The 25,394-nt window shown below is 34.3% G+C and overlaps 2 protein-coding genes across 6 annotated transcripts in view; both read right to left on the bottom strand.

The window, feature by feature from the left end:
• The window catches only part of AP-1sigma (AP-1 complex subunit sigma-2), a 28,045-nt gene extending 16,479 nt beyond the window's left edge, over positions 1–11,566 (bottom strand). For 2 of the 4 annotated variants that reach the window (XM_022072702.2, XM_022072701.2), the window contains exons 1-4: positions 11,389–11,565; positions 9,935–10,113; positions 9,028–9,136; positions 8,116–8,253 (exon numbers count right to left, since the gene is read on the bottom strand). In XM_022072702.2, the coding sequence (XP_021928394.1) occupies positions 8,116–8,253; positions 9,028–9,136; positions 9,935–10,113 (426 nt within the window). In that variant the 5' untranslated portion in view covers positions 11,389–11,565. Of the gene's footprint in view, positions 1–1,095; positions 8,254–9,027; positions 9,137–9,934; positions 10,114–10,994; positions 11,135–11,388 lie in introns of those variants that run through there. The other 2 variants (XM_022072703.2, XM_087350396.1) reach the window with 2 other exon arrangements.
• A 387-nt stretch (positions 11,567–11,953) lies between these two features.
• Positions 11,954–24,570, bottom strand: Mtl (Rac family small GTPase Mtl). 2 transcript variants are annotated; one of them, XM_022072700.2, is made up of 6 exons: positions 24,283–24,570; positions 23,794–23,943; positions 22,479–22,593; positions 21,101–21,218; positions 20,500–20,660; positions 11,954–19,276 (listed from the first exon to the last, which is right to left on the bottom strand). In XM_022072700.2, exons 2-6 carry the CDS (start codon positions 23,907–23,909, stop codon positions 19,199–19,201), a joined length of 588 nt encoding a protein of 195 aa, XP_021928392.1. In that variant the 5' UTR covers positions 23,910–23,943; positions 24,283–24,570; the 3' UTR covers positions 11,954–19,198. The 2 variants fall into 2 exon arrangements, with proteins under 2 accessions (XP_021928392.1, XP_021928391.1); XM_022072699.2 differs by having other exon boundaries at positions 24,357–24,558.
• Between the last annotated feature and the right edge of the window lie 824 nt (positions 24,571–25,394).

Below are 25,394 nucleotides of genomic sequence, written 5' to 3'. Positions count from 1 at the left end.
CACAATTATCATGTAAGTGCTATATTTAAAATTTCGTTAAATATGTCAAAGGAACCAAAAGAATATTTTATACCTTTAAAGTAAACTAAACCAAATCAACATCGTTCAACAAAATTTTGAATGAGCATACCCTATTCAGTTTAAAAAAAAATAACCCAATACTTTATTAGGCTCTACTATTAATGGGCTCTGTTATTTTTAACATTTACTTAAATTTAAACATGGGAAATGTGAACACAATAAATCCAGTAGCATAAAAGACATGGGCCATGTTGACATAACTTGAATAAAGGACTGGCTCTAAATATGATATGAGTTGGTGTTTAGTTTATTTAAATTTTTTTCTATACTATGTAGGTAATACAGAGTTGGAATAACTGTGAATGTTATGTCAGAAAAGTGGGCATAGCATATTTCAGCTATTTTTGATATTGTAAGTGAAAATAACACTTCTGACAGTGTTGCTCCATACATTCTTAATCTTGGCACTAAATGGAAGTGAATTTGTGAGGGAAATGGCAAGAAACATTAGGAGAGAGAACTAGAAACACACACCAGAGGAAAGCTCAAGACAGAGTAAATATAAAACCAAATTCAGAGCAGTAGAATGAGATGGCTTGGACATGATAAAAGAACAGACAAGCATAGAATACCAAAAACAATTGTTGTTAATGAAAATGAATGGCAGAGCATACACAGAATGGGTAGACCAGGGGCAGAGCATTCATGTTAACTGTGACAGCCGGGCTACCACAGCTAACAAAGTTAATATCAATGTGTCCCTGGTACAGACCAAGTTAAGAGATATGCTGAGAGAAGAAGATAAGATTGGAGAACAGTAGATGTGATGCAAGAATGAGCAGACAAAGACTGAGGAAAAGTCAATCCACACGTGTGGAAATGTCTTAAGGAAGAAGAAGAGGTGGAAGTGAATGGTCAGCTTTATGCTTATGCTTTGCCATTGACACCCAATGGATAGGAGGTTGGATGGGCTGTCTGGACACATTAGTGACATGGAAAGAAATTCCTGCCCTTGCTGGGAATCAATGTCAGACATCCAGCCCCACAGTTTGGCACTAAACACACTCACTAATCTATTCCAGAAATTCACAAACTTTAATCTAAAACAAAAATACACAAAACAGAAGGTGGAGGATTTATTTCCAAGTTCCACCTCTGCACAGAAAGTAAATAAGACCATGAAATACCCATCAGATCTACCTTCTGAAAAACTGAACTCGGACGTATGGAAAACAGATCTATGATATGAACATGTATGTTACATGCTCAATAGTATCGTGCTGAAATGGGCCAAGAGTTTGTTAAAGTTTCTGCACGGTTATTAGGACAGTTACCATTATAAAGATGGCCAAAGACCAAGAAACAGAAAGAAAGACAGTAGATAAAGTTTGTTTAAAAAACAACACTTCACACACTTTGCTTTCAATGCCCTACACACCAGTTCACACATATTTTATTTGTTGTCAGTGGCAACTCAGCAAGTGTTCAACACGTTGACCAGTAACAGAATAAATTTTTATGTTCTGCTGGTCCTTATTTAAGTCCACACAAATCCATACTAGCAGTTTAAAAAGGAGCCATAAGATGCCAAAATCTATTGTTGTATTTATCTTTCGAATAAGTGACAAATACTTGAAACATAGCCATGAGAAGCAATGTATTATGATGCAAATATTTGTGCTACCACTGTAAGAGAAAATGATCTCAATACTGCTTCAGACCTACAATGATTCAGTTAATAAATTCAGATTAACTGATAAATGCAACAAAGATAAATACTATCTGCATAGTAAGACTTTAAACCAATTAGTTTATAAAGTCTAGACAAAAGATGTTTGAGTCCACCACTCTCTTTTACTTTTCTATAAAAAATATGTAGGAAATATTTTAATCCAGACTGATAAACAGCAAACCATACACACTATAAGGAACACTGTACTATAATGCAAGTATTTTTGTTGTAAACATTAAAGAGACAAGGACATTACTCCAGATCAATCTTTTTTGGGTATGAGAATAGTGACTATATATCCAATTCACATGCTACAAAAAATATTAAAATAAAATGTAATCCATGTTATGTGCACATCCTGAATCATCACATTTTCTTTTCTTGTTCAAAGTTAAATGTACCAGACTTAACACACGCAGAATGTTGTAATTTACTGACTAAATATTGTCATCTCAGAGATTCACCACCAAAATAATGTAATGTAATTAAAATAATTCTGCATAGTAGATGAATACATTGGTTTCTGTAATCTTTAACACTTCAGCACTTTCTCCAGTATGCCGGCCAAATCACCAGCCAACTGCCATTTCTAGTCTCATATGACATACAACTTTGGAGGATATATATGTTTACATAATTTATATAAAGAAAATCATTTCTCACTCTCATTTCCAGAAATATGATAAATCATCCAAGAGGGTTATAACCTTACTTTGAAACATTACATTACTTAATTTCAAGTATTACTGTCATAACTGTTATATAAGGTAAACTCATTTGCAATATCAAGCAGAGATAAAACTATTATGCTAAGACAAAGAGTACTGGTAAACGGATAAGTACCAACAAATTTTCATAACACTCTTAATCAACAGAACAGAACCTCATGTAAATCAACCCAGCACGAATATCAAAATAAAAATTTCATAGTCTCTCAGCTTTCACCTGAGAAATTTCAATTCCTTTTCAAGCTTCTTTTCAGTATATTCTAATTATTTACAACAATGTTTACCATCTGGTTTCCATATAAAAACATCAAATGGAAATTCAAATGTTGTTATTGTCCTGTTATAAAACAAAGCTTGCAAAGAAATAAGGTCATCAGGTGTGGAAGACATTTGCAAACAATAATTTACTCTACAGGATCATGCAAATTGTTCATACAGTGAAACCTCTATCCATTGTTCCCGGAACTATCGTTTTCCCGGATGCATCGTCCGTTTTGTTCGGTCCCGAATACATCCCATATAAAATAATGTTACATTTTCCCGCTTCTATCGTTCCTCGAACTATCGTTTTATCGCATCGATCGTTCAAAAATCTTAGTCCCGGCCCACAATTTTCCCGCAATGATCGTTTCTGAGAATTTAAAATGCTGGGTTTAGAGATAAATTAATACCGAAAGACGCATAATGTTTTTGGAATACACAGTAGCGGTAACCTGTTATGTCGCCCAACCAGCACATTCTTTTGGAATGAGGGTCAGCGGTGCAGGGGTGATAGTTGGAGAGAATGGCGGCGCGCATTGTCAGAAATTTTACGATTTTAATTAGGGTGCACTCATATTTCGTTCCAGCGATGCCAGATGGCATGTGCAGTGTGAATTTCTTCACAAATGCTTTTATTACAAGTACAAAGGAAAGGCTGGCGGCACTTTTCATTCTTCTGGTTCATCTTGTTTCCAGCGGTTCAGGGTCTTCTACAGCTACGTTTCGTTGAGTTCGGCAGTAATAGTATTTCCATTCTTCCTGTTATTGTCCGCAAAGGGGATTGGAGCGGTGAGGAAGAGGAAGACGACGAATGCGAGCCCGAAGCTTTGCCGAGTTTTGCCGAAGCACACGCTGCATTGGCGAAAGTGAAGTCGTTCTTTTATGCGCTTAATATTAGTGAACGTGACGAGGAAAACATTTTGAACGTGGAAAGTGCTCTGTTTGGTCTAAAACGTAAAGTTTCAACAAATCAGTTGTCCATTAAAGACTTTTTTGGTAAAAAGAAGTAACTTTGAAAGAGAAACATTGTTTTTTTTAAATTTTTAATGCTTTCCCGCATTCATCGTTTTTATTTCCCACCCCCGCCGAAAACGATGCATCGAGGTTTCACTGTATTAGAATTCCTTCAATGTTCACATTTAATATGTTATCAACACTGATTAATTTCTCAAGATAAAAATTTCACTTCTCTTTATGCAGTGCAATAACAAGAAACTGCATTTAATTCAAAAGACATACAAATGTACCTAATTCATTCCAAGTAGAAAGCATTATCATACATTTCAATCAATATCCTACTCAAAATAATTATAAATGTTCATATACACCACACAATAATGTACTACTTAACTTCCAAATGTGAAAGTAACACAATGTCAATCATTAACTACAAATAAGTTCAAGATCTACCATTCCCTGCCTACTTTTACTCATTTAACTGACAGAAAAGAGTAATGCTCAAGACAGCATGCCAAATATACAAATACACCGTAAATGTGCAAATGATAATGTGCTTTACTATCTATTAGTATCTTCATGCACAAAAATGAGTTTGTTGATGTCAGTGTTCTGGGTAGTAACACCATGTAGACTTGTAGGTACATACCAATGTTTCAGAGAAACATTATGCCCCTATTCACAGCTGTTCCTCCAAAATATAGGTATCTATCTACCTGAATGTCCAAACAGTGTTACTATCCAGAAGAACAACTACGCCACTGTGATACCCTCAAATATAATTTACTTCAGAACATTTAAAAACACTAATTCTCAAACTTACACTATTATCCTTATGCATGTACGGTAACCCTCGATTTGTGCCGATTCAGAATAACGCCGATTTTGAAACCACCAAGTCAAAAAGTGTAAAAATTTATTTTACTATTATTTATAACATTTTATAATGTATCTCGTACTGATTCTTATAATAAAAAGTAATTCTTACATCGCTGATTTTGAATAAAAATTATAAATAAAGTCATCTCTGCAATTATGTATGTTTCATTAACGCGAATTTGCTCCAATGAGATCGATGAATTGGTAAAATCTGTTTGTGAAATGCAAACGTTTGCATATGCGAGTTTTCTCTTATGCAATTTCATTCCTGGCGCTTTAAACTTTCAAAGGACTAATTTAATCTCTGCGGAGATCCCGGGGTTATTTTTACTAAGCAATTTTCTATAGGTCGGCGTCTTACATGAATGCAACTATCGCATAACAGCAGAGATGACTGTACACTTCAATCACATGAAAGAATCGCAGTCAATCACGGGGACCAACGAATTGCCGATTGTAAGTGTATAAAATATGTTTTTTAAATTCCCTTTATTTTATTTACATTTTTCAGAGCTTTAAATGTAATGCCATTATATTACTCGTCAATGTTTGGGTGCTGGGAATGCATGTCATTGACTTCCCATTGATTTACATTATAAAAAGAGTTTCAATTTACGCCGATTTCGTTTAACCCGGTTCGTCCAAGAACGCATCCCGGGCGTAAATCGAGGGCTACCTGTATATGTAAAATACTGACAAGTATGAACATACCAGTATGTTCAGTGTCGCAGTGCTGAGTGAAGTATAAACATACCTGTGCATTTTCCAAATTTGTTTTGCTGAGGACTATAAACTTCTGATATCTACTGGGGACTGATATCCTTTATGCTTAGTTTCTTACACTTAACCTCACCAAAAGTCATATAAGTGAGGGGATTTTACTGTAAGGGTCAAATAGTGCCCCAACAAATTCTAGTTCCAAGGACAGGGTCTGAGAGAAATGTATAATATGGATTCCACTCCTTCAAAGAAAGAAGAGGGGTCCAGTACGACTAACTGAATGATCAAGTCTTTTATTAATATTTTTATTATATTTATATTGTATTTTATTATTAAATAATAGGTTTTCTATTTTAATCTTTAAGCTTTCAGACAGGAGACAGGTAGATTAAAGAACTTAACTTGTTTGCAGCAGACAATCCCTGAATTTAATATACCCTTAAATTCTTCTATTTGTAATTTGATTTTTTAATGTAATTTCCAAATATTTTAATTTTGCCATAGTACCTTCGTATTATGATTCTGTCCTGCATTCTAGTGACAAGACATAGACATAAATAAGATAAAAGAGATCGCAGGGCTGTTCTCCATTGCCTAGAATGTGCTAAGAATGTGTTCCAAGCTTAACTTTCTTTTATGCTGAGGTGTTACAAGACCAATACCCAAACACAAAACTAGAGGACTACCCCTTGTTTATTGTCTGCAAATACCTATTAACTACATTTGCAGCTAGCCTCCAAGACTGGAGACCATTTCCTCCATCTGTAACCTGAGAACTATAAACTCCTCTGACAATTCTTTATAATCCTACGCAGGATTTTATTTAGATTATGACGAAGTTGAGAATCATGGGCTAAACGATTAAAACAAGTACAGCTGTACACATGAATTATGATAAATTATGTACCATAATATCTTCAGAACTTGGGACATAGTGGTACCTCTAATTTCTCTAGACCTATTGCTGTGTTCACGATATGTAAATTAATGAACAACACCTAAGTTGTTAGTCTACTTTCCATTCAAAAGGAAATAAAGATTTATGTCCCAATTCTTAATTTCCTACAACCAGTAAAATCAACAAATCTGTGAGGTGAGAGCAACACAAGAACCACTTAATGCAAGATACTGAATGACGTATGGCAACAGAGCTTAAAAAAACTGCAGTTTTTATTTTATCAAATCTATAAATGTAAGATCTGGTATAAAGAAGATCACAAACATGCCCACAAATTAAGCATAAGCTATATAAGTCCATTATTACCAATATAAATAAGGTGGAAAAGTTTAGAGGATATTCCGAAATAATTTAATGTAAATCGAATCTGTATTTCAGTAAGAAGTTATTACCAGATATAAAATACTTCTTTATGATTGCAACGAATGATGAATGGGACCCAAGTAGGATTTGCCTATATGACGATGTGCGCACAAGTCCAGCATTTTAACTCATAAGCTAAAAATTACATGGTACTGTTAGATAACAAACTTGAAATATCTAAACACATCAACAATTTGTATGACTATAAAGATGAGCAGTAGGAAAGTAGGTTTACTGAGTTCTGCCCAGAACCCCTTGTTTATATTGCACATTTATATTACTTCTGCTGCTTAAAATCATGCACATGCATTCAAATTACACTCACTCCATGATCAATGACTTTCCTAAACTCCTTCCTATCCCAAAAGTTGGAAGTTGTGCAGAAAGACAGACAGAGCTACAACACTGTAACACTCTAAAACTGTGTTCATTCCAGTTCCTCATGCACTGTAATGCTAGGAATATCGTGCAAATGATAGTATTCAACTATCAATAAACATATTTATTACCATTACCTAATTTTTATTATCATGCATTTATTCCAATCCAGTTTCTACTTACGAATAATATACTTCACTGTCCTAAGTCCAACAACACATACCTCAAATTACTGTATTTGCAAGAGGAAGCATACCTGACTGCTACTAATTGGTTTAACTCTCACATGACAATCACTGCTACAGTGCAGCTGTCACTGGACAACATGTCCGGTTCTTCACTTAAGAATATAATAAAATTTAAATAAAATATCTCCTGCTGTGCTTAATGTAATAATGTGCAGACTAAGCATTATTTTCACAACCAAAAATGGCAATAAGTCAAAATTGACTGGCATATATAAATTATATTATGTTCCTAGCAAATTTCACAATACGCGACAGAGTAAATGCTAAAGACCTTTGTCAAATTCTGTTATGGCAATACAATCTGAAATAAATTGTATCATTTTTTAATGAAACATATATTTTAACAAACTTGGACAAAGACATTTTATGTGGGATTCAATAAATGATACCTAAATCTTGAGTGGCATTATCCTTTAAGGTCATTCATCTTTTTTAACAAAAGATTATCGTCTATTGTCTTTCTGAAAAAGCGCTGTACAAGCACTAGGATGCTAGCTTGCATTGCCAATAATATGAGCATCTCTTCAGTCTTTTTGCAATCAACTGTTATAGCTGCAAAATATGTTCATAACTAAGAAGTTAAATCTTTATCAATGAAGATGGTACTGAGAAAAATCATCATTTGCTGATGTAAAGGAACTGCTAAAAGTGTTTTAAATAGGCACAAAGTTGAATATCCACACAAAACTTACACTATATTATTAGTTTCACATTTCGTTGTACTTCTAGTCATAAAATCATATAAATATGTTACAGTCTTCACCACCTTCCCAACCCAACCACAACCTACAGTAACAACAATAGCACCTAAAATTCAAATCACAAGTCTCAAATATTCTACAGTTCAATGCTAGTATCACCGTAACTAACCTCTTGTAACAAATCCTGGGCAGCAATTGCCTTCAAGACGTTCTTTTTGCTGGTTTCCTGGATCTCTCCACCAAGTAACAGTTCATCCAGGATAAAGTATGCTTTCTCAAAGTTGAAGATTATATCCAACTCACAAACCTAGAGGAAGATCATGAAAAAATATCATTCAAACTGCTATTTGGCTTGGGTAGTTACATATCTTATCTTTATTTATGTCTAACACCTCAAAATACAGACATTTCATGACACTTGATTTAAAAGCTAAGCATCTTGGGAAACAGGGCCTACAACAGTCACTTCTCTTTTACAAGTACATCCATATGGACTTTTATATTTGTAGCCAATGTAGAGAGATCCAAATCCAAGAGAGTCCAAAATTACAAAGTTTCCAGGCACAGGGAAGAACATAAACTTACAAAAAAAACATATTTTCAAAAATGTTTATATAGTTACAATTTACATATAAAAATTATATTTACACTATAAAACAACAGGAAGGAATAAAGTCAATTTTGGAGAGTACATAAAAACTCAAAATTATTGCAAAAAATCTAAAGGAATAGTAACAAATTCATATTTCTGGAGCCTTAGATACTGTTTAAGCCTAAGACCCATACTAAAAGCATTAATGAGAAATCAAAAAAAGAAACTGGTGAACAGTAATCAGTCAACTTATATGCTTTACTTGACTGTGTCATTCAACATTGTTTACAATAACTTAATCCTATGGGGTCACAGGAGAATGAAACCATGGAAAGTAACAATAACTGCTTATCCTACAAAATTAAAGACTAGTGAAACAATGGAATGTAGGAATAATATTTATATAGATGTTGAGTAAGAAATACTTATTTCTTATCTTGCACTCACTTTTGTAAACATACTTTCCAATGCAGATTTAATGATACTTACACTACCAAAGTATTTGTCTAGAAGCTCAACATAACGATGAATAATTTCAAGGGTCAACAGTTCATTATCCTTTTGTTCAATAGCACAACAGAAATAGAGACTAGCATATCTGGAAAACAAGAAAACATGATATTAATGGGAGACACACTTAAATAAAAGAAGTTTGTTCCTATGCCTAAGCTGCACATAGGAAGTTTTAAGGAATGCATCCTGTTCTTCACAATAATGGATCACCCTCCACCATACATAATATCTAAAAAGTGGACTAAATTTAGAGACAGCAGACCAAAAACATTATAAACCTCTTCAAAAATACAGCAATCAATATAAGTTTCAGAATGTCTAATAGTATATATAGACACTTAAAACAGACAAATATAACAAAAGTGGATTTTACTGGCTAACATGTAAGGACTGTCAAAAACATTATATAGGGCACACAGGCAGACATTTCAAAATGAGGTTCAAGGAACAATAAGCACTGAGATTAATCACAAAACTTTTTGTGTAGAAGGACTGTCAACCTAATAAGCATAGAGGAAGATATATGGAGAAGTGGAGGTACAGCTCCAAGAATTCTTAACCTATGCAATGTACAGAGGTAAGTGGTCAGATTTATGCTCCATGACTATGCCAGATGACATATTAATGGAACATACCACACTTTACCTGTAGAATGTTATAATATGGCAAAGTAGAAAGCACTGGATATGCGAAATGTTAACTGTACAAGGAATATATATATATCTTAATAAGTGGAACAGCTGAGACTTAATCATGGAAAATTCCTGACCCACACCATCTCAGTTAAGGATTGGACTTCAATAAGAGGATATAACATTTCTGTGCAATGATAAAGTACAAATAAATAATCCAAGAAATTCTAGATTTATGAAAATATATGTACCTTTTATAAACCACTTTCAGATCTTTCCATTCAAGGAAACTGCTCATTTTTGGTTTCCTTGCCAAAATTGTGGTAATTAACTCTCTTGTGATTTTCTTCTTAAGCTTGTCTGGATGGGCCACATACCACTTCTGAAGACGTAACTTGCCTTGTCGGCTAAACAGCAACATAAACTGCATCTGAAAAGCAAGTATGAAGTCCTTCAGAAATAAGATGAACTGAGAGGAACCAATCTCTTATGCCTATTTTGTTTGCAAAATGACTAACTGACAGACAGTCTCTCAGTCAGACCAACAGATAGACTCTATTAAATGCACTACAGAACTTACAACAAATATAGGATATTTGAATACCCATATTTTTGTACTTCTGCAGTAAATCTGCCACCGGGTGCAAACCCAATTGCAGTAAATAAATAAATAAATAATAATAAATTCAGTGGCAAGTCAGGTACATTAAATTTAAATTCCTTCACTAGTAAGCATAAATAATAAAAAAAAATTCTGTGACAAGTTTGGCAGTAGGTGACAAATGGGTAAGTGCTAAACAGACTTAAGAACATGATCAATTACCACCATACTGGAAAGTTGTGCGGAGAATAAACTGATCCGAATATTGTATAAACTGAATTTAGAGACAGAAATGCAAGGTCACAATGTTGGCTCTCCCATATGACCTGCCCACTTCACCCTACATTACTTATAATCACTTTAATATTTAGTAGAGCAAATTATAATGCTCCTCATTATGTAATTTTCTACAGCCTCCTGTTAATACCTCCCTCTTGGATCAAATGTTCTACTCGCCACAAGCACCTCATTCTCAAACACCATAAATGATTTCTTCTCATAATGTTAAAGACAAAGATTAAAAAGCAACAAGAATGACATTAAAAATGGAATAAGAGAAATGTACTGTTAAAGTAACGTGTTCTCCAACATCCAAATTTGTTGCTCTAAATTTAAAACAATAGTAAGTACTGTGGTTTGTTTACTATTTATACCTTAATGACGGTACGAAGCAAACATCATACTGTTTTTACAACACAGCTTCATCTCACCTGGTTTATTTAATGACACCTTGTCAACTCCAAGAGTGTGGAATCAGATGGTGGCGACTAACTTCATGGTAAGTAGGATTTGAGGTTTTCACGGCGGTCAGTTTGAAGATGGCTGTCTTCTGGGTTGTTGCTCCTGGGCCTGACGATGGAGGCAGCAAGAACCTCTGAAACGTCGGTAAATTTCTACCAGACCACACGGAACAAAAACCCAGAAGACAGCCATCTTTCAACTTCATAGTATTATTCGTGCACTTTGCTGGGCGGACTGAGGAAACCCACAAAAACATCGAAAAGGCTCATCTTCAAGCTTAGAAACCACTACACCGCGACGTTGAGAAACGCCACAATATCCAATTCATCACAAAAGAAAACGTTTAATTGTTCAGGATCTTACCTTCACCTCCTGGAATAAAATCTCAATCTTAAAGTCAACAGAATCCTTCCACTGGCACTAATATGCTGTTAACTTCATATATTCACCACCCTCAACCTAGCTACAAAACCGATCACGACATCCAACATCGTCACAAAGCCACTTACAAGAGCCAAGTTCCAGAGGCTCCACAGAATAACTTTCCATTCCACAGATTATTATCTATTGAAAGCCTTATTCACAGATACCTCATAAAAACTACTTTTTACAACTAATTAATTCCTAAGATGATATTCCACATTGTGCGTGTAATCATCAAAACTTAGGAAAAATTTAATTGAGCCATACTAACTTGAACTCTAAAATGTTGCACCTGGAGTACATGTTAGAACATCAGAAATTAGAATATTTGTCTTTGGGCTAATTAGTATGACAGCATAGACACTACAATGACTCTTTAGATGTGACCAATGGCTGGGACCCTTAGTCCCATGTAGTTATGAAATGACCAAGAGGTGGGTTGCTGTGCCCTATGTACTGTTAAATGACAGGGTAGTCAACAGAGAGAAAATACAATAAAAAAAACTAAGTTTCATGCTAAGTTATTCACATACATTTCCATACAGACACTGAATTTATAAAAAACAATATTCTAGGTCATACTGCAGAACTCTCAAATTTAATACATTTTGCATTTCATTACAAAGTGATGCTGGGTGTGTCCTGCAAATTATCACCATTGTAACTTTAACAGGACAAACATCAAAACGGAGAATGCATCACCTTAGGGATACATAAATGTTCCTTGCAAATTATTTTATTTATACAATACAATGTAATGATAATAAATCAAACCATACCAATTATATTGTCAATAACAAAATGGCCTGTTAAATGAGGCCATTTCAGACCATCATACTGAAAATATGGACTGTAGGAAAAGCAAGCCGAAAGTATCAGTTCTATTTAACTAAGTTACAAAATCAGCAAGTTCATCCTCTTAAATTCATTATATGGCATGACTGTACTTTCATAAATTTAGCAAATTATGTACAAAATTTGTCTGAGTTGACCCCAGTCTGGCATGAAAATGCAACCACATAGAAAACAAAAAACAACTTTCATACAGATCTGACTCTTGCAGCCATCCTAAAATAAAATGAAATATTATGACTAGAATTAAACAAAATTACTACAGGTCAGTCATAATGATTAAACTTTGGTTGCATAGCTCCGAAAGTAATAAAATTGTGCCTTGAACATGCATGCACACACACACACACACACACACACACACACACACACCACTGATTTATCCTTAAAGAATCATCAGTCTTAACATCTGTCAAGCCTACAAACATGCAATATTCTTGAGATTCAAAACTTTAATTGCCACTAGTAGCCACAAGACAATACTCGGTCTCTGGACTAGACAATGTCAACCATTATGTGTATCATTATTACCTGCAGCCTGTATGTCAGTGTCCAGTGTAATAATCCACTCAAAAACAGTTTGCAGTCGGTGATGGTGAAACAATAGAAAATTTGTATGCATTCATTTATGACAATTACAAACCTATACATGGTAATTTTTAATGTCCATATTTTCTCAAAATATATTCAGACCATAAACACTATGTAGCAAGCAAATTCTTTATGATCTCAAGAAAACAGACACATGCCATGACTTTCACCTTGTTCTCCCATGTCAGGTTTTTTCATAACAGTATGTCTTACACTCTTGCAAACAGTGTCTTGGTAAGGTGGTCCTCACATTATGACACTACAAATCATAATTTTTCATAATTATAAAAGACAACTCCTGCTGCACATCACACAATTTTTCTACAGAAAACAATTGGTAGCACCTATTGATTTTTAAACAGTAGTTTTCAAATGTAGCCAAAACAGTTATTTCTTTCATATCTGCTATATGGGAGGCATAAAAATGCCCTAATTCTGACAGCTAGCCAGATGCACCACAATACGGCACACACACACATAAACAGATACAAAAAAATTGTCCTGACCTACATAACTGAGTATTTGGGTCTGAAAAGGGAAGATAATGATTAAGACTGTATTTGAATAAATATGGTTCCAATAAACAAAAATTCAATGCATTTTCCCATCATGAGATAATAAAATTAACCAATTCAAAAACTTTTAAATATGTCTTTCTGAAGGTTTGATTTTGTCAATCTTACTGAAAGAAATACTGGCATACAGCCAAAACACTACATGGCACAACAACCCACAACAAGATCATCGACATTCACATTGCCATGAAAACCCCAAATCTTACATCAATAGAAGAACATGTTAGTCTGGTGAAGCACAATATTGTCACTGACAAAATAAAGGAAAAGAAAACGTTAGCTTCTACATTACTACCCACTAAAATAAGACAACTGGGCATATTACATGTCCCTGTAAATCATATTGCAGACATATGTTGCCATGTATTTCCCCCATTTTGTGTTTTTTGCTGATAAAAACACAAAATTATCCATTATCCAGGCTACTGGATAGGAGAGAAAGTATAAGTAATCCAGAATTATTTTTTTACAGCACAATGTTGTTTCTCCAATTACACAAGTCAGTCAGTGATGATTATCACTATAGCAAAGAAACATATGGTTATGAGTGAGGGAAGGTCCATGCAGCCCTCTCTGGCTGCATTTCCTAACAGATGAGGGAGATGGTAGAAAAAAAAGCACCTGTGTACAGACCAACCTAACCAAATACAAGAAATGAGTATACATGGCATAAAATTAAAGCATCAGACTTTCTTGACAATGACGCCAGACAGTTTGCTTTCATGCTCTGGCCACATTAGTCGGCAAAGAGAAACAGCTACCCACTAGGTAGAAAGTTGGCTGAGCCCCAAATTTGTCTCAGACATGGTGGTGAAAAGAAATGTACTGCCACAACTAGAAAACAAAATTTAACCTATATGTAGCATGTCTACTGATTAGGCTATTCCAGCTCTTACAATCATAAAAAAATTAATTTAAAAGAAAAATGTGTCAACACGTAACCCAAAATATACTAAAGATGAGTATCCATTTGGTTCTCAAAGTGTGCATTTCATTTTAAGTTATATTTCTTTAAAATATTTAGACGTGATTCATTCCTTTACTCAATCATCTGATAAAGACTATAGCATTCATACCTTTTATGGTACAAATAGAACTTTATAAATTGAAAACAAATTCCTAAACTTCCATGACACATCACTCCTGCTATCAGAATATTGCAATACAAAATTAGCTCTGAAATATTTTAGACAATAATTTTACTGTACTACAAAATACAAGAGGCATCTTTTACATCATGAGATTATGCCCAATTTCACATCTGTATAGTGCATGAACCAAGATTTATTAAATTAAATGTAACAGAAACTGTGAACAGCATAAATTAGAAGCCACAAATACACATGGTTGAGACAATTTAGATTGTAAACTTTAAAGACACCATGAACTCAAAAAAGACCATATTATTATGTGGCAGAATCAAGCTGTACATAAGAGAGTGCTCCAGGCCTGTATGCAGATTCACTAATTTTTATCAGCAACATGTCAACTAGCAACATTACACAACAGAGCATCAAAATTACTTTTTCAAAGAAACTCATATAATGATGCACTGTCAACAAATATTATAATGGTAAGTAACAGCTTGATGTTGCTAAGTGAATGTAAAACAGGAATATGGTACACATCAAAAAATGAGAGCATACAATGTACAGAAACAAAGAAGAAGTACACTAGCTGTGCCAGTTAAGATATTTTGAAATGTGATAGAATTCTTACTTTGTGTGTATGTTAATTGTAAATATGCATATTAAAATACACTCACATTACAATAACACAACATTAACGTTCTATGAATATATAAACTAATTTCTAGTTCCAGCTATCATACAAAATTGGAAAACAAAAACACTAAAAGCATATCATTAAGAGAATATCATGTTTTGTGAGTCATCAGATAACCACTACAATTACATCTACAGAAAATAAAAATACATGTATCCATATGTTATTTCCTACTGGTGTACTTTGATAGGCCATAAATATCATACCTCATTTTAAACAGAATACTATGAAAAAAATATATTTGGATTAAGATTATTCAAATTAATGGCCCACAATCAGATCCACAAATCTGAGTATCTGCATTTCAAAAGTCCAAATTTAATTTAGACTGATATGCATTCTGATTAATTACATGCCTTTTGGCATATCTCCATGAGAGCATAAGTCAATGAGTTACAGCTCCAAATATCTGTCATCCAACAGTTTTGTCTTCTCCCTCAAACTAAAATTCATACACTTAATACCTGGATAGTCTAACTCAAAATCTTCATGTTATATGATGACATTTACGAGATTAAATTCAAAAGTTTATAAGTCAAATGATTTGTTTCTATTTGAGTGTTTGAAACAACATAAACCTAAGAAATTAAAAACACACCACTCTGAACATTGTTAATTATCTGTTTTTAGAACATTATTCTACTTTCTGCACGTACCAGGAATTATTTCTTCCCCTCCTCCCTCCACAGTCACTGTCCACATATCAAGTTAAACAACCACATGTATAGTGTCTGCACAGGTGTTCTTTATGTTAAAAGACAGAATAGCCTCACAAATTCAACTGTGGTATAATACCACCACCACCACTTGAAAGCATCTTAAAATCTGCAAATGCTCAGGACATACTGGCTGACATTGTACACCATCAGGAAACTACACAGTCTTTACAATTTCTTAAATATTTTAGAAGCACATGCACACCCATAAAATTATTTTACATATATAAATAAGTATAAAACATCACATCAGTATATAATTGAAGCTATTAAAAAGTGAGCCCACTTCTGTCTTGCAAAATTGCATTGTCATGATCAGTTGCCAAATCTATTGGCAATAATAAACTGTTAATCAATTCATAACAGCATATTGCACCACTCAATTACTTACATAAAAAAATCAGTAATGTGTATTTGCTGGCATGAAATTCTCCTGCAGAATAATAGTACCACAGAATTTACTGATCAATTTACACACATCACTGGATATGAATTTACAAACATTTAAATAAGTATTCTGCACCAAGTGCAATTCCATCATTCTCCTTACTGTAGTAGCAAATTCTTACTTTAAATATAAATAAATGATGACTAAAGGACAAAATATGCTATGACGCTGTAACTTCCACAGAGGTATTTCTTATGAAACCAAGTGTAATAAGCATGCTCAAAACTATTTGACACCACGTTTTGTCTTTGTTTTCACTTGGTTTATGAGACACAAAATAAAATAGACATTCTGGTTTATATGGTAACCAAATATGTAGTGACAGTGAATAAGAACTTCCACTACAGAGAAAATGTTCTCATACATATACCAAATTCACTGCCTAATTATGCATTCAAAAATCAATCTTCTGCAATGCAAGATTTACTGCAATAACAGCATTACATATTCAAATAAATTCTTATGATGAATTTTGTCAAATATTTAAATATGGTATTTGAATTCAACACTGCAGGCATTTCTACTTTCTCTATGGGACTTAGCAATTGCAACACACCAACCACTTTCCTTTATAGTGAGTTAAGTACAGAATTTCATCTGTTTTTTGAAGAGGCATGAATATCACAGGACATCTACTGCTTGAAAACTTTTTTTATACTTTTATCATGAATTTAAAGTAATTTACATTATATACATTTAACCAGAATGGTTAATAATCAACCTGCTTTGACATTATGACCAGGCAGTGAATTTATGTATTCCATTTTTTTCTCTAAACATTAACCAACTGTTTTTGTAACTCTTATTCCTGCTTTCCAAGGAGAGGAACTGAAATTTTAAATATTATTCAAATGAGCATATTAAAGAGTTGAACTGTCACATACTATACTAATCACTTGATTAACAGAAATGGACAATATCTGAAAGACTGCAGTTCCACCATTCAGTCATTTTTAAGAAAAAGCCACAGAAAAAGTTTTTAAAACAACTTTTCCAGTCAAGTCTTTCTTTTTCATCTTAAACAATGAGTTCTGACAACTGCAGATGAACGTGGTCACTTGGAAGACCTAAAAGGCAAATCTTAAGGAGAGAGGTTGTGAGGACATGAGATGGATGGAATTTGCTGCTGATCAAGCCGAAAGGCAGCCCTTGATACAAGCAGAGTAGAACATCTGGGTTCTACAATCAAATTGTTGTTTGAAATAGCAAAATGGTGATGTTCTAACCAATAGCAATCATTCCCACATAGAACATGATACACCATGTGGTTCAATTTGTACATAAATCAAATACATTTTCCACAGACTTAAAATGACAGAATTAATAGAAGTCAGTTCATTCAGAGCAGTGCAATGTGAAATGTGTCCCTCATGAGGTGATGTTTCATTCTATAACATTGGGCTAATGAGAGAGAGAGAGAGAGAAAAAAAAGCAACTGCTTCAACAGTACCAACTTTATCTGGATAGAATGACTATAGGACCAAGTTAGAAAACCTTGACCACTTATATTTCTGAGTTGGTATCTAATGTTTTACACAAAACAAATGCATTACACATTTTAGCGATTAAGGTATAGCTAACAACACAATAAATATGCACACACAAGTGGCCAGCTTCATGGTCCAAATGCTTTATACTTTGGGAAACAGTTCCTTGTACCCCTTTAAAACAAGGCTAGGTAGTTTTTAGAACTGTTTTTAATGTTGCGATAAAGACAAAAATTACAAACATCCTATCTAGACACTGCAAATATAAAATAAACACATTAGAACTTTTAAAAACAAATATTATAAAAAAATTTAAGCACAATTATAACCTGTATCTCACAGCTTTCCACAAAAGTTCTGTTATTGTTCCAACAACTGTTTGCACATAATAATTACGGTGATAAATTATACATGACACATTTACAAGCAGAAGCCAGTTACTACAAAGCTTTCACTTTTCATTCACAGTTTTATAAAGCTGGGCTTAAAACTTGTAACAACAGACAAAACGTCTATCTGTAAAGTAAATCAATATTTAAACCTTCCAACATTCTCAAACACGTTCAATGCAAAAGACAATGAAACTGGCCACTCCTGAAAGTCTATCAATTGCCAAAGTTGGGCACTTCTTTAGTCAGCCATCAAGAAAGTGTTTTTCATTATTAATCCTTTGTAAGCTGGCCAACCTGTAGGTATAGGTACTTACTTTGAAAAACGTCTATGTTATACTGTATTCTGACAAGCTGACAGTGTTTTCTACATTTCAATATGCAAAACTGACGTACACAAATCTTCCTACTAAAACTACAGAGGATGTTCCTTTCACTTTCACCAAAAGTTAGCCACTTCTGCTGTCTGTCAAAGGAGCCAACATATTGAATAAGGTTAATGATGGACTGCTTTAATTATGTAGAAAAATACCCGAATTAGGTTCTAACAACAAAGAGAGCAAGGAAGAAGGAATCAGTTCCTTCAATCAGGAAGAATAATGTCATCTGGTAACTAAGGGATGATTCCTTACAAGTTGACAGATTTCTAGTAGGATTCACTGTAATGTGAAATACATATGGCACAGAAAAACAGAACCTGTTAAAACTATGACCTATGCCTGGCTTCTGTCCCTGATAAAGGTAGCATACACCAAGAAATAACATCTACCACTGCTGGTAGATCATTAGCATTCCACAATGAAATGTCTTATAAATGGTTAGCAATACAAGATACTTAAGGAAGGCCCAGCTGAACCTCAGACTGTTGTTCTTTCTTCCTGTGTCCAAAGTATGGAACTTGAGTATTCTAAAGCATGGAACACTTCCTCTGGCGTCTCTTTTGGGGCTCAGGCCGTAAAACTGCACGCACAGCTTCATCAAATACCTGCCAAACAAAAGAAAGATTTTGGTTTTAAGAGGGCAAGTTGCAAAAATGGAGCTAGCAAATCCCATAATTACCTGAATGTCATGTGCATATTTTTAAGAAAAATGTGTTTTGAAAATCAGTGTGCATGTCATATTTTAAGAATTATATGTCTGGTGCCTGCAGTCTTTGCTCAAACAGATATACAAGAAATTGTATTTTATTTGTTGATGAACCAACCACACTGCAGATCAGAGAAAATGCTAAAAAAAAAAAACCCAAATATTTTCATTAAATTATAACTATGATGTGAAAAGGAAAGATATCAGCACAACATGCTGTGATATGCTAGAACTGACAACAAACAATTTCACGAAACATCACAATAAAATATATGTTAGATAACAAATTAAACTAAACAAGACATTGTACTTTTCCATAAACTGACAACCTTCATCTCAATTAATACATCACAAGTGTGCAGCCTGTAATAGTATACTGGACAAAAATGCTACATATTCTATGAGCCAGGTTTTATAATTCTTCACAGCAAATGATACACTATTTAGTATTTCCAATCTTTTACTCTTGTACAATTTAATACAACATCTAAGGATCAGGTCAGATATATTGCTACTAAAATACATATTAAAGAAACACGTATTAACATCAGTAATGAGTAACAATACATTGTAAAAAAATTAAGCCTGTTTACAATTTCATATACACATTTCAAATTTTGTACAGTTGCAACATTTTACTACAGAAAATTAATAAAATATGGCAGCTCTGGTGATGAACCTAAGACAACAAATATAAATTCATATTGTGCAAGGTTTAAACATCTTAGTTCATTTATTCCTTTACAGATGCCAGTGTATTGCTCATAACTGATGTGTTAAGCAAATGGGGTGACTGGAGAAACTGAGGAAAACAAAGAAAAATTGCAATCAAACAGACAGTCTCTGGGGCAAGATCTGACTGGTACATTTTGAATACACAGTAAGAGTGCTAACCATTAATCTGGTTCTATAATTTATAAATTGGCAATTTTATGTAATGACTGTGAATGGTGACTCAAGATATGGCTGGAAAAAGACTTGGTCTGTTCTCAATTAATATCCCAACATTCACCTTGAGTGAGTGAAAAACGCATAAAAATCTCGGGATATCCATTTCCAGAGCGAGGTTCAAACTGGGAACCTTATAAATGGAAGTCATGTGTCACCACTGCATGACCTTACCTGCTTCAGTCCTCTTTGTGTGAGGGCAGAACACTCCATGTACTTTACTGCTCTTACTTTGTTTGCTAACTTCTGACCCTGTTCCCGTTTTATTGGCGAGAGGCCTTGCTCAGCAAGAGTTGTCAACGTCTCTCGGTCATCACGCAGATCTATCTTCGTTCCTGCAATTAAACAAAATAATGCACCATTAGTAATAAACAAAATTTTATTTAAACATCAATTTTAACCTCAGAAGCAACAACTGATAATTGTTCTACTGCAGACTGTTCCAAAAGGGCATTTTCTGATTTTTCATCAGTTACTTAGAGTCATATTTTCCAAAATCTTTCTGTTATTTACCACTTCAGGACCTTACATTACTGCTTCGATTGTGGTGTTAATAACAAAGAATTGTTAAATGATGACAGTAAAAGAAAGTCATTCACACACAGGTTACATTTGGGTTATTAGAAACAGAACTGATTAAATCAGAAACTATATCAACATAAGTAACATCACATGTTTCTGCACATAAGTTTAGACCAGTTTTATTCCTATGGTTTCTTTGCAATTTACTAAAGCAACAAGAAATATGGAGGATGAGGGACAACTGTTTCCTTACCTACTAATATCATGGGGGCATCTGGGCAATGGTGTTTGATTTCAGGATACCATTTCGATGTAACATTTTCAAAAGATGATGGACTAGTCACACTGAAGCAGATCAAAAACACGTCCGTCTGGAAATGTTACACACTGCATATAAGAGACTGTGAACCTTTGTGCACAAACTTGTTACAATCTCACATTACAAAACTGATATTAAATTCTTGTTATACCAGAAAAATGTTTAAAGAGAGAGAGGAACTCATTCTGTTCAATTCTCGACTCCAAGCAGGAACTACAATAACAAAGCTAAATTCATTTTATTATTTTTATAGAGCAATACTTGACTCACTGCAAAACCTTTCAGCAGCTTGGCAATGAGTCATGGAATTCCAACCAGAAGATAGGAAGTGACAGCTGCATTCAACTTCATCAGTGAACACACTCTATGTAGATTTAAATCTCCTATCCCCACATAAATAAAATAAATAAGGTAAGAGTTTGGAAGGAAATGAACATCACCAATTTCAAGATACTAGCCTAAATCAACTGAAGGAAATGATAGAAATCATTAAAAATCTCAAGATAGTTGTACGATAGCCAAGATTCAAACTAAGTACCACCCAAAAACAAGTAGGAACTGTTATTATTACTCCAACCCATTCAATATTGTGTGGACTGACCACTGGTTCTGCAAGCAATGAAAACTAAGGAACCAACAAACTGAACTTATATATATATATATATTCTAATGTTACCATAATTCATAATTTGGTATGACACATTTTATTCTAGGACAATATACTTCCTCTGGAGGCACAGAAAATGAGGACAATAAAAACCAATTGAAGGGACTGGAGGCCAAGTGAAAGATTTACAAAATAAAGCAAAGCAGACAAAGAACAGGCAGGTATAGAACAAGAGGGCATGTGGGAGGCCAGAAAAATGGAGAATGCTCTGTCGTAAGAGAAAAGAGGAGACACATGCAGCAGTGCTTATGGAACGACAGAAATAACCTTGTAAGGCTTTGTCATTGGCCAACCTACCTTGGCAGAATTGTCAACGGATGATACTTAAATAACATCTTAACAATATGGTGACAAGCATGTATGTGTTCTTTACCTGCATATTGTTTTCATGTCATTACATTTACTGACAAATGACTGTAGTTGTACTACGAAAGTCTGAAAAAAGTATTTTTCTTTCTGTTCTGTAAGGTTCTCAATTATATCAATAAAAGACTATTCCTTTAATTTTTTTACTTTCCTACTATGATGTTTCTTGAACAATACTGGCACTAAGTATATTTTCAAAGTGTAAACAGTTTTGTATGTATGTATGATTGTATATAACAATATATTGCCCAGTATGCAAAATTTAAGAATACAGGTTACCTGAGGATAAGAAAGAGGACGCAATCTGTCATAGTCTTCCTGTCCTGCTGTATCCCAAAGGCCGAGACTTACCGGAATACCATCCACGACCATAGGAGCTGAATAGTTATCAAATCTGAAATCATTAGAATAATTCAGTAATGAAAATAGTATACTGAATCAGACTGTAGTTTCAATAGTCAGTCTCTGCCTATATCAAGGTGCACACATACATAAACTTTTTAATATAACAGTTGGATAGGTGGTACACCACCAGCTTATGAGATGGTTCAAAAGACAACATATATTCAAATAGGCCACTTGTAAATCACTTATAGTTGAAGCAAAAAATGTTTCAACTTCTAAACTCATAACAAATAGGTTTCCTAGGAAAGACCATAATTAAGTGATTTATTAACGAGGACTAATAATCATACATTTGTAAACATATCCAATGTTCCAACATTAGTTTTAAGCTGTGTCATGACAAGAATGTAACAAGCTAAATACAGTGTATTAAAATACTATGAGAAATGATGGGTCAAGATCATGGGAGAATATAATATGAAAATCACAACTACAAAGACAATGATTCTGGTATTCCAAGGTAACCAAGTCACCAGTAACAGACAAGACTGTTAACAAACCAATCAAACAAGTACATTTAAACACTTGGGAATATAAAAACATCTTCAACGGCTTTAATAAGTCATTTTCAATATACATATGGCACAACCAAAAAAAAAATAAGAATCTTAGGTGGCAAAGGAAGAACATAGTTACATAGATCAAAGTGCTAAACAAAAACCAAATTTAACTGAAACAGTTAAAACAAGCCTCCTAAGGTTTGCTGCTAGTTACTGGCGAACAGACCATGTCAGAAACAAAGCATGAACATATTTAACCTCCTAGATTAAATAGCTGAATACCAAAGGAATTCAAACTATCACTTGGAAAGAATGGATGAGAGAAGATTCGCTAAAAGAGTTCACAAGTATATACCTAGAGGTAAAAGACAAAGAAGTAAAGCATAAAAATAATGCAAGGACAAATTCTGAGTTGAATCTTAGAGCTGAAATAGTCTACTAAGACTAATCCTTAAATTTGTCAATGATAAGTATAACAAGTTTTAAAAAATCTTAAACAATTAACCAAAGAATTTTATACACTGGAATATAATATGGTTCTTGATTATTTTTTTTTTTTTTTGGGGGGGGGGAGGGGGCACAGAGACATGGGTGCAGTCCAAAGTTATGAGCTTCAGCTTGGCTCTCAGCTGGTCCCAGAGTAAATGTAGTTTCGTTCAGTCACATAATGACGTCAAAATCATACTTACACAGTAGGGACATACTCTCCTGGAAAACTGTCTGTTGTATATGAGATCAGCATACAAGTCTTTCCTACTGTTCCATCTCCAACAACAACACACTTTATAGGTCGACCTGATGACATGCTGTAATCAATGGTGCAAATGCCAAGAAGAAACCTAGAATAGAAAAAAACTTCGTCTTATAGAAGTAGACTACAAATTTCGTACCTCTTTCTCGTAATCGGGATATGGAAAACATGTTGGCGGCAAGTTAAGAATGTCACAAGAATAGGAATCAAGCTTCCCAAGATACGTCAGCTGTTCCCTCACAAATTTTCCTTTTTACACATGTTTTCTGTCTGAATTATTAACTTCGACAAATTTCACGGAAGTGTTAGCATATCCGTTTAAATAAATATTTTTAAAAACACCGACATAAAACGCAAGACGCTATGAAAGTAATCTGAGGCAAATAATCATATGTACCTGTTTTTTACACACATTAACTTTACTTACACTAAACTGTTATACACCTATAAGTTAAAAATTCCTGAATGAGTAATTTTAATTGTGAATCGTACACAACCTACATCAATTTCTCCTTTCACCTCGCCTCACACCACCATCTTCAATATGACTGCTTTTGTAGAGAAGACTGTACATAGATTAATACCAACATCGAGACGGAATCACTTGGTCAGAGATTACGAACGATCGGTATTGTCTTTGAACACAATGTGCTCTGGGTTGAACGACATAATAATGCACAGAGTATTCAGCTTAATCATCCAGTTGTAATAATAATGTGTAGAATGCTTTTAGAAAGAGTATTATTATTATTTATAGTTTTATCATCAACCCACTTTAAACATTTACACCTTAAAACTAATTTTTAGATTCGTAAGTTTCTTCATAAAATGCAAACTCGCTCAGCATATTGGCAGCTATGATTTTATATTTGTAGTTAAGGTGCTTTTATCTGTCTTTGGCGTGTTGGTAACTTACATGGCAGATGAGAATAATTCTTAATGCATAATTATGTTTTTACGAGTTACCAAGTATGGTCATCCCCACTTAATGGTACCTGCACCTTGTCGTGGTGGTGGGGCTCGAGTACCTCAGTGACCCCAAGAGCTATGTGGGCAGTAGCATAGCTAATGGTAGGGCCTCCCTAGCCAGATAGGTTGAGAGGGAGAGGTCAGACTAAGACAGGTACCCTGGTCCTCCAGTTTGGGGGTTGTTCGCAAGGCTAACAACCTTGCACCGTAAAAAGAAAGATGTTTTGAAACCTCAATCAAGGCCTTAGACAGGATGGACCTAACAATTGGACCGAATGGTAGAAAAGAATTGCGGAGGCCATGGACCGAATATGGACTGGAGAGCCATAGAAGAAGAGGTATGATCATAGGTTCTTATTCTATGTCAGCAGATATCAAGAGTCCTGCACGATATTAATTTGCCCCATTAGTTGATAGGGCAGCCTCATTGAACAACTGAACAGCAACCTTCCTGTGCAGCTCCATTTGACCTGCACACACGAGTCCTCCTCTAATCCTCGACTCTCTCCACATTAGCCACAATGATTATAGTTTCACAGTACACCACTTACAGAGATTCAAACATGGGTA

This window comes from Zootermopsis nevadensis, unplaced genomic scaffold (assembly GCF_977971745.1).
Source record: "Zootermopsis nevadensis isolate Lab colony 2312 unplaced genomic scaffold, Znev_1.0 Znev_ptg000017l, whole genome shotgun sequence".
NCBI classification, from domain to species: domain Eukaryota; kingdom Metazoa; phylum Arthropoda; class Insecta; order Blattodea; family Termopsidae; genus Zootermopsis; species Zootermopsis nevadensis.
This window is presented reverse-complemented; position numbering and strand designations above follow the sequence as displayed.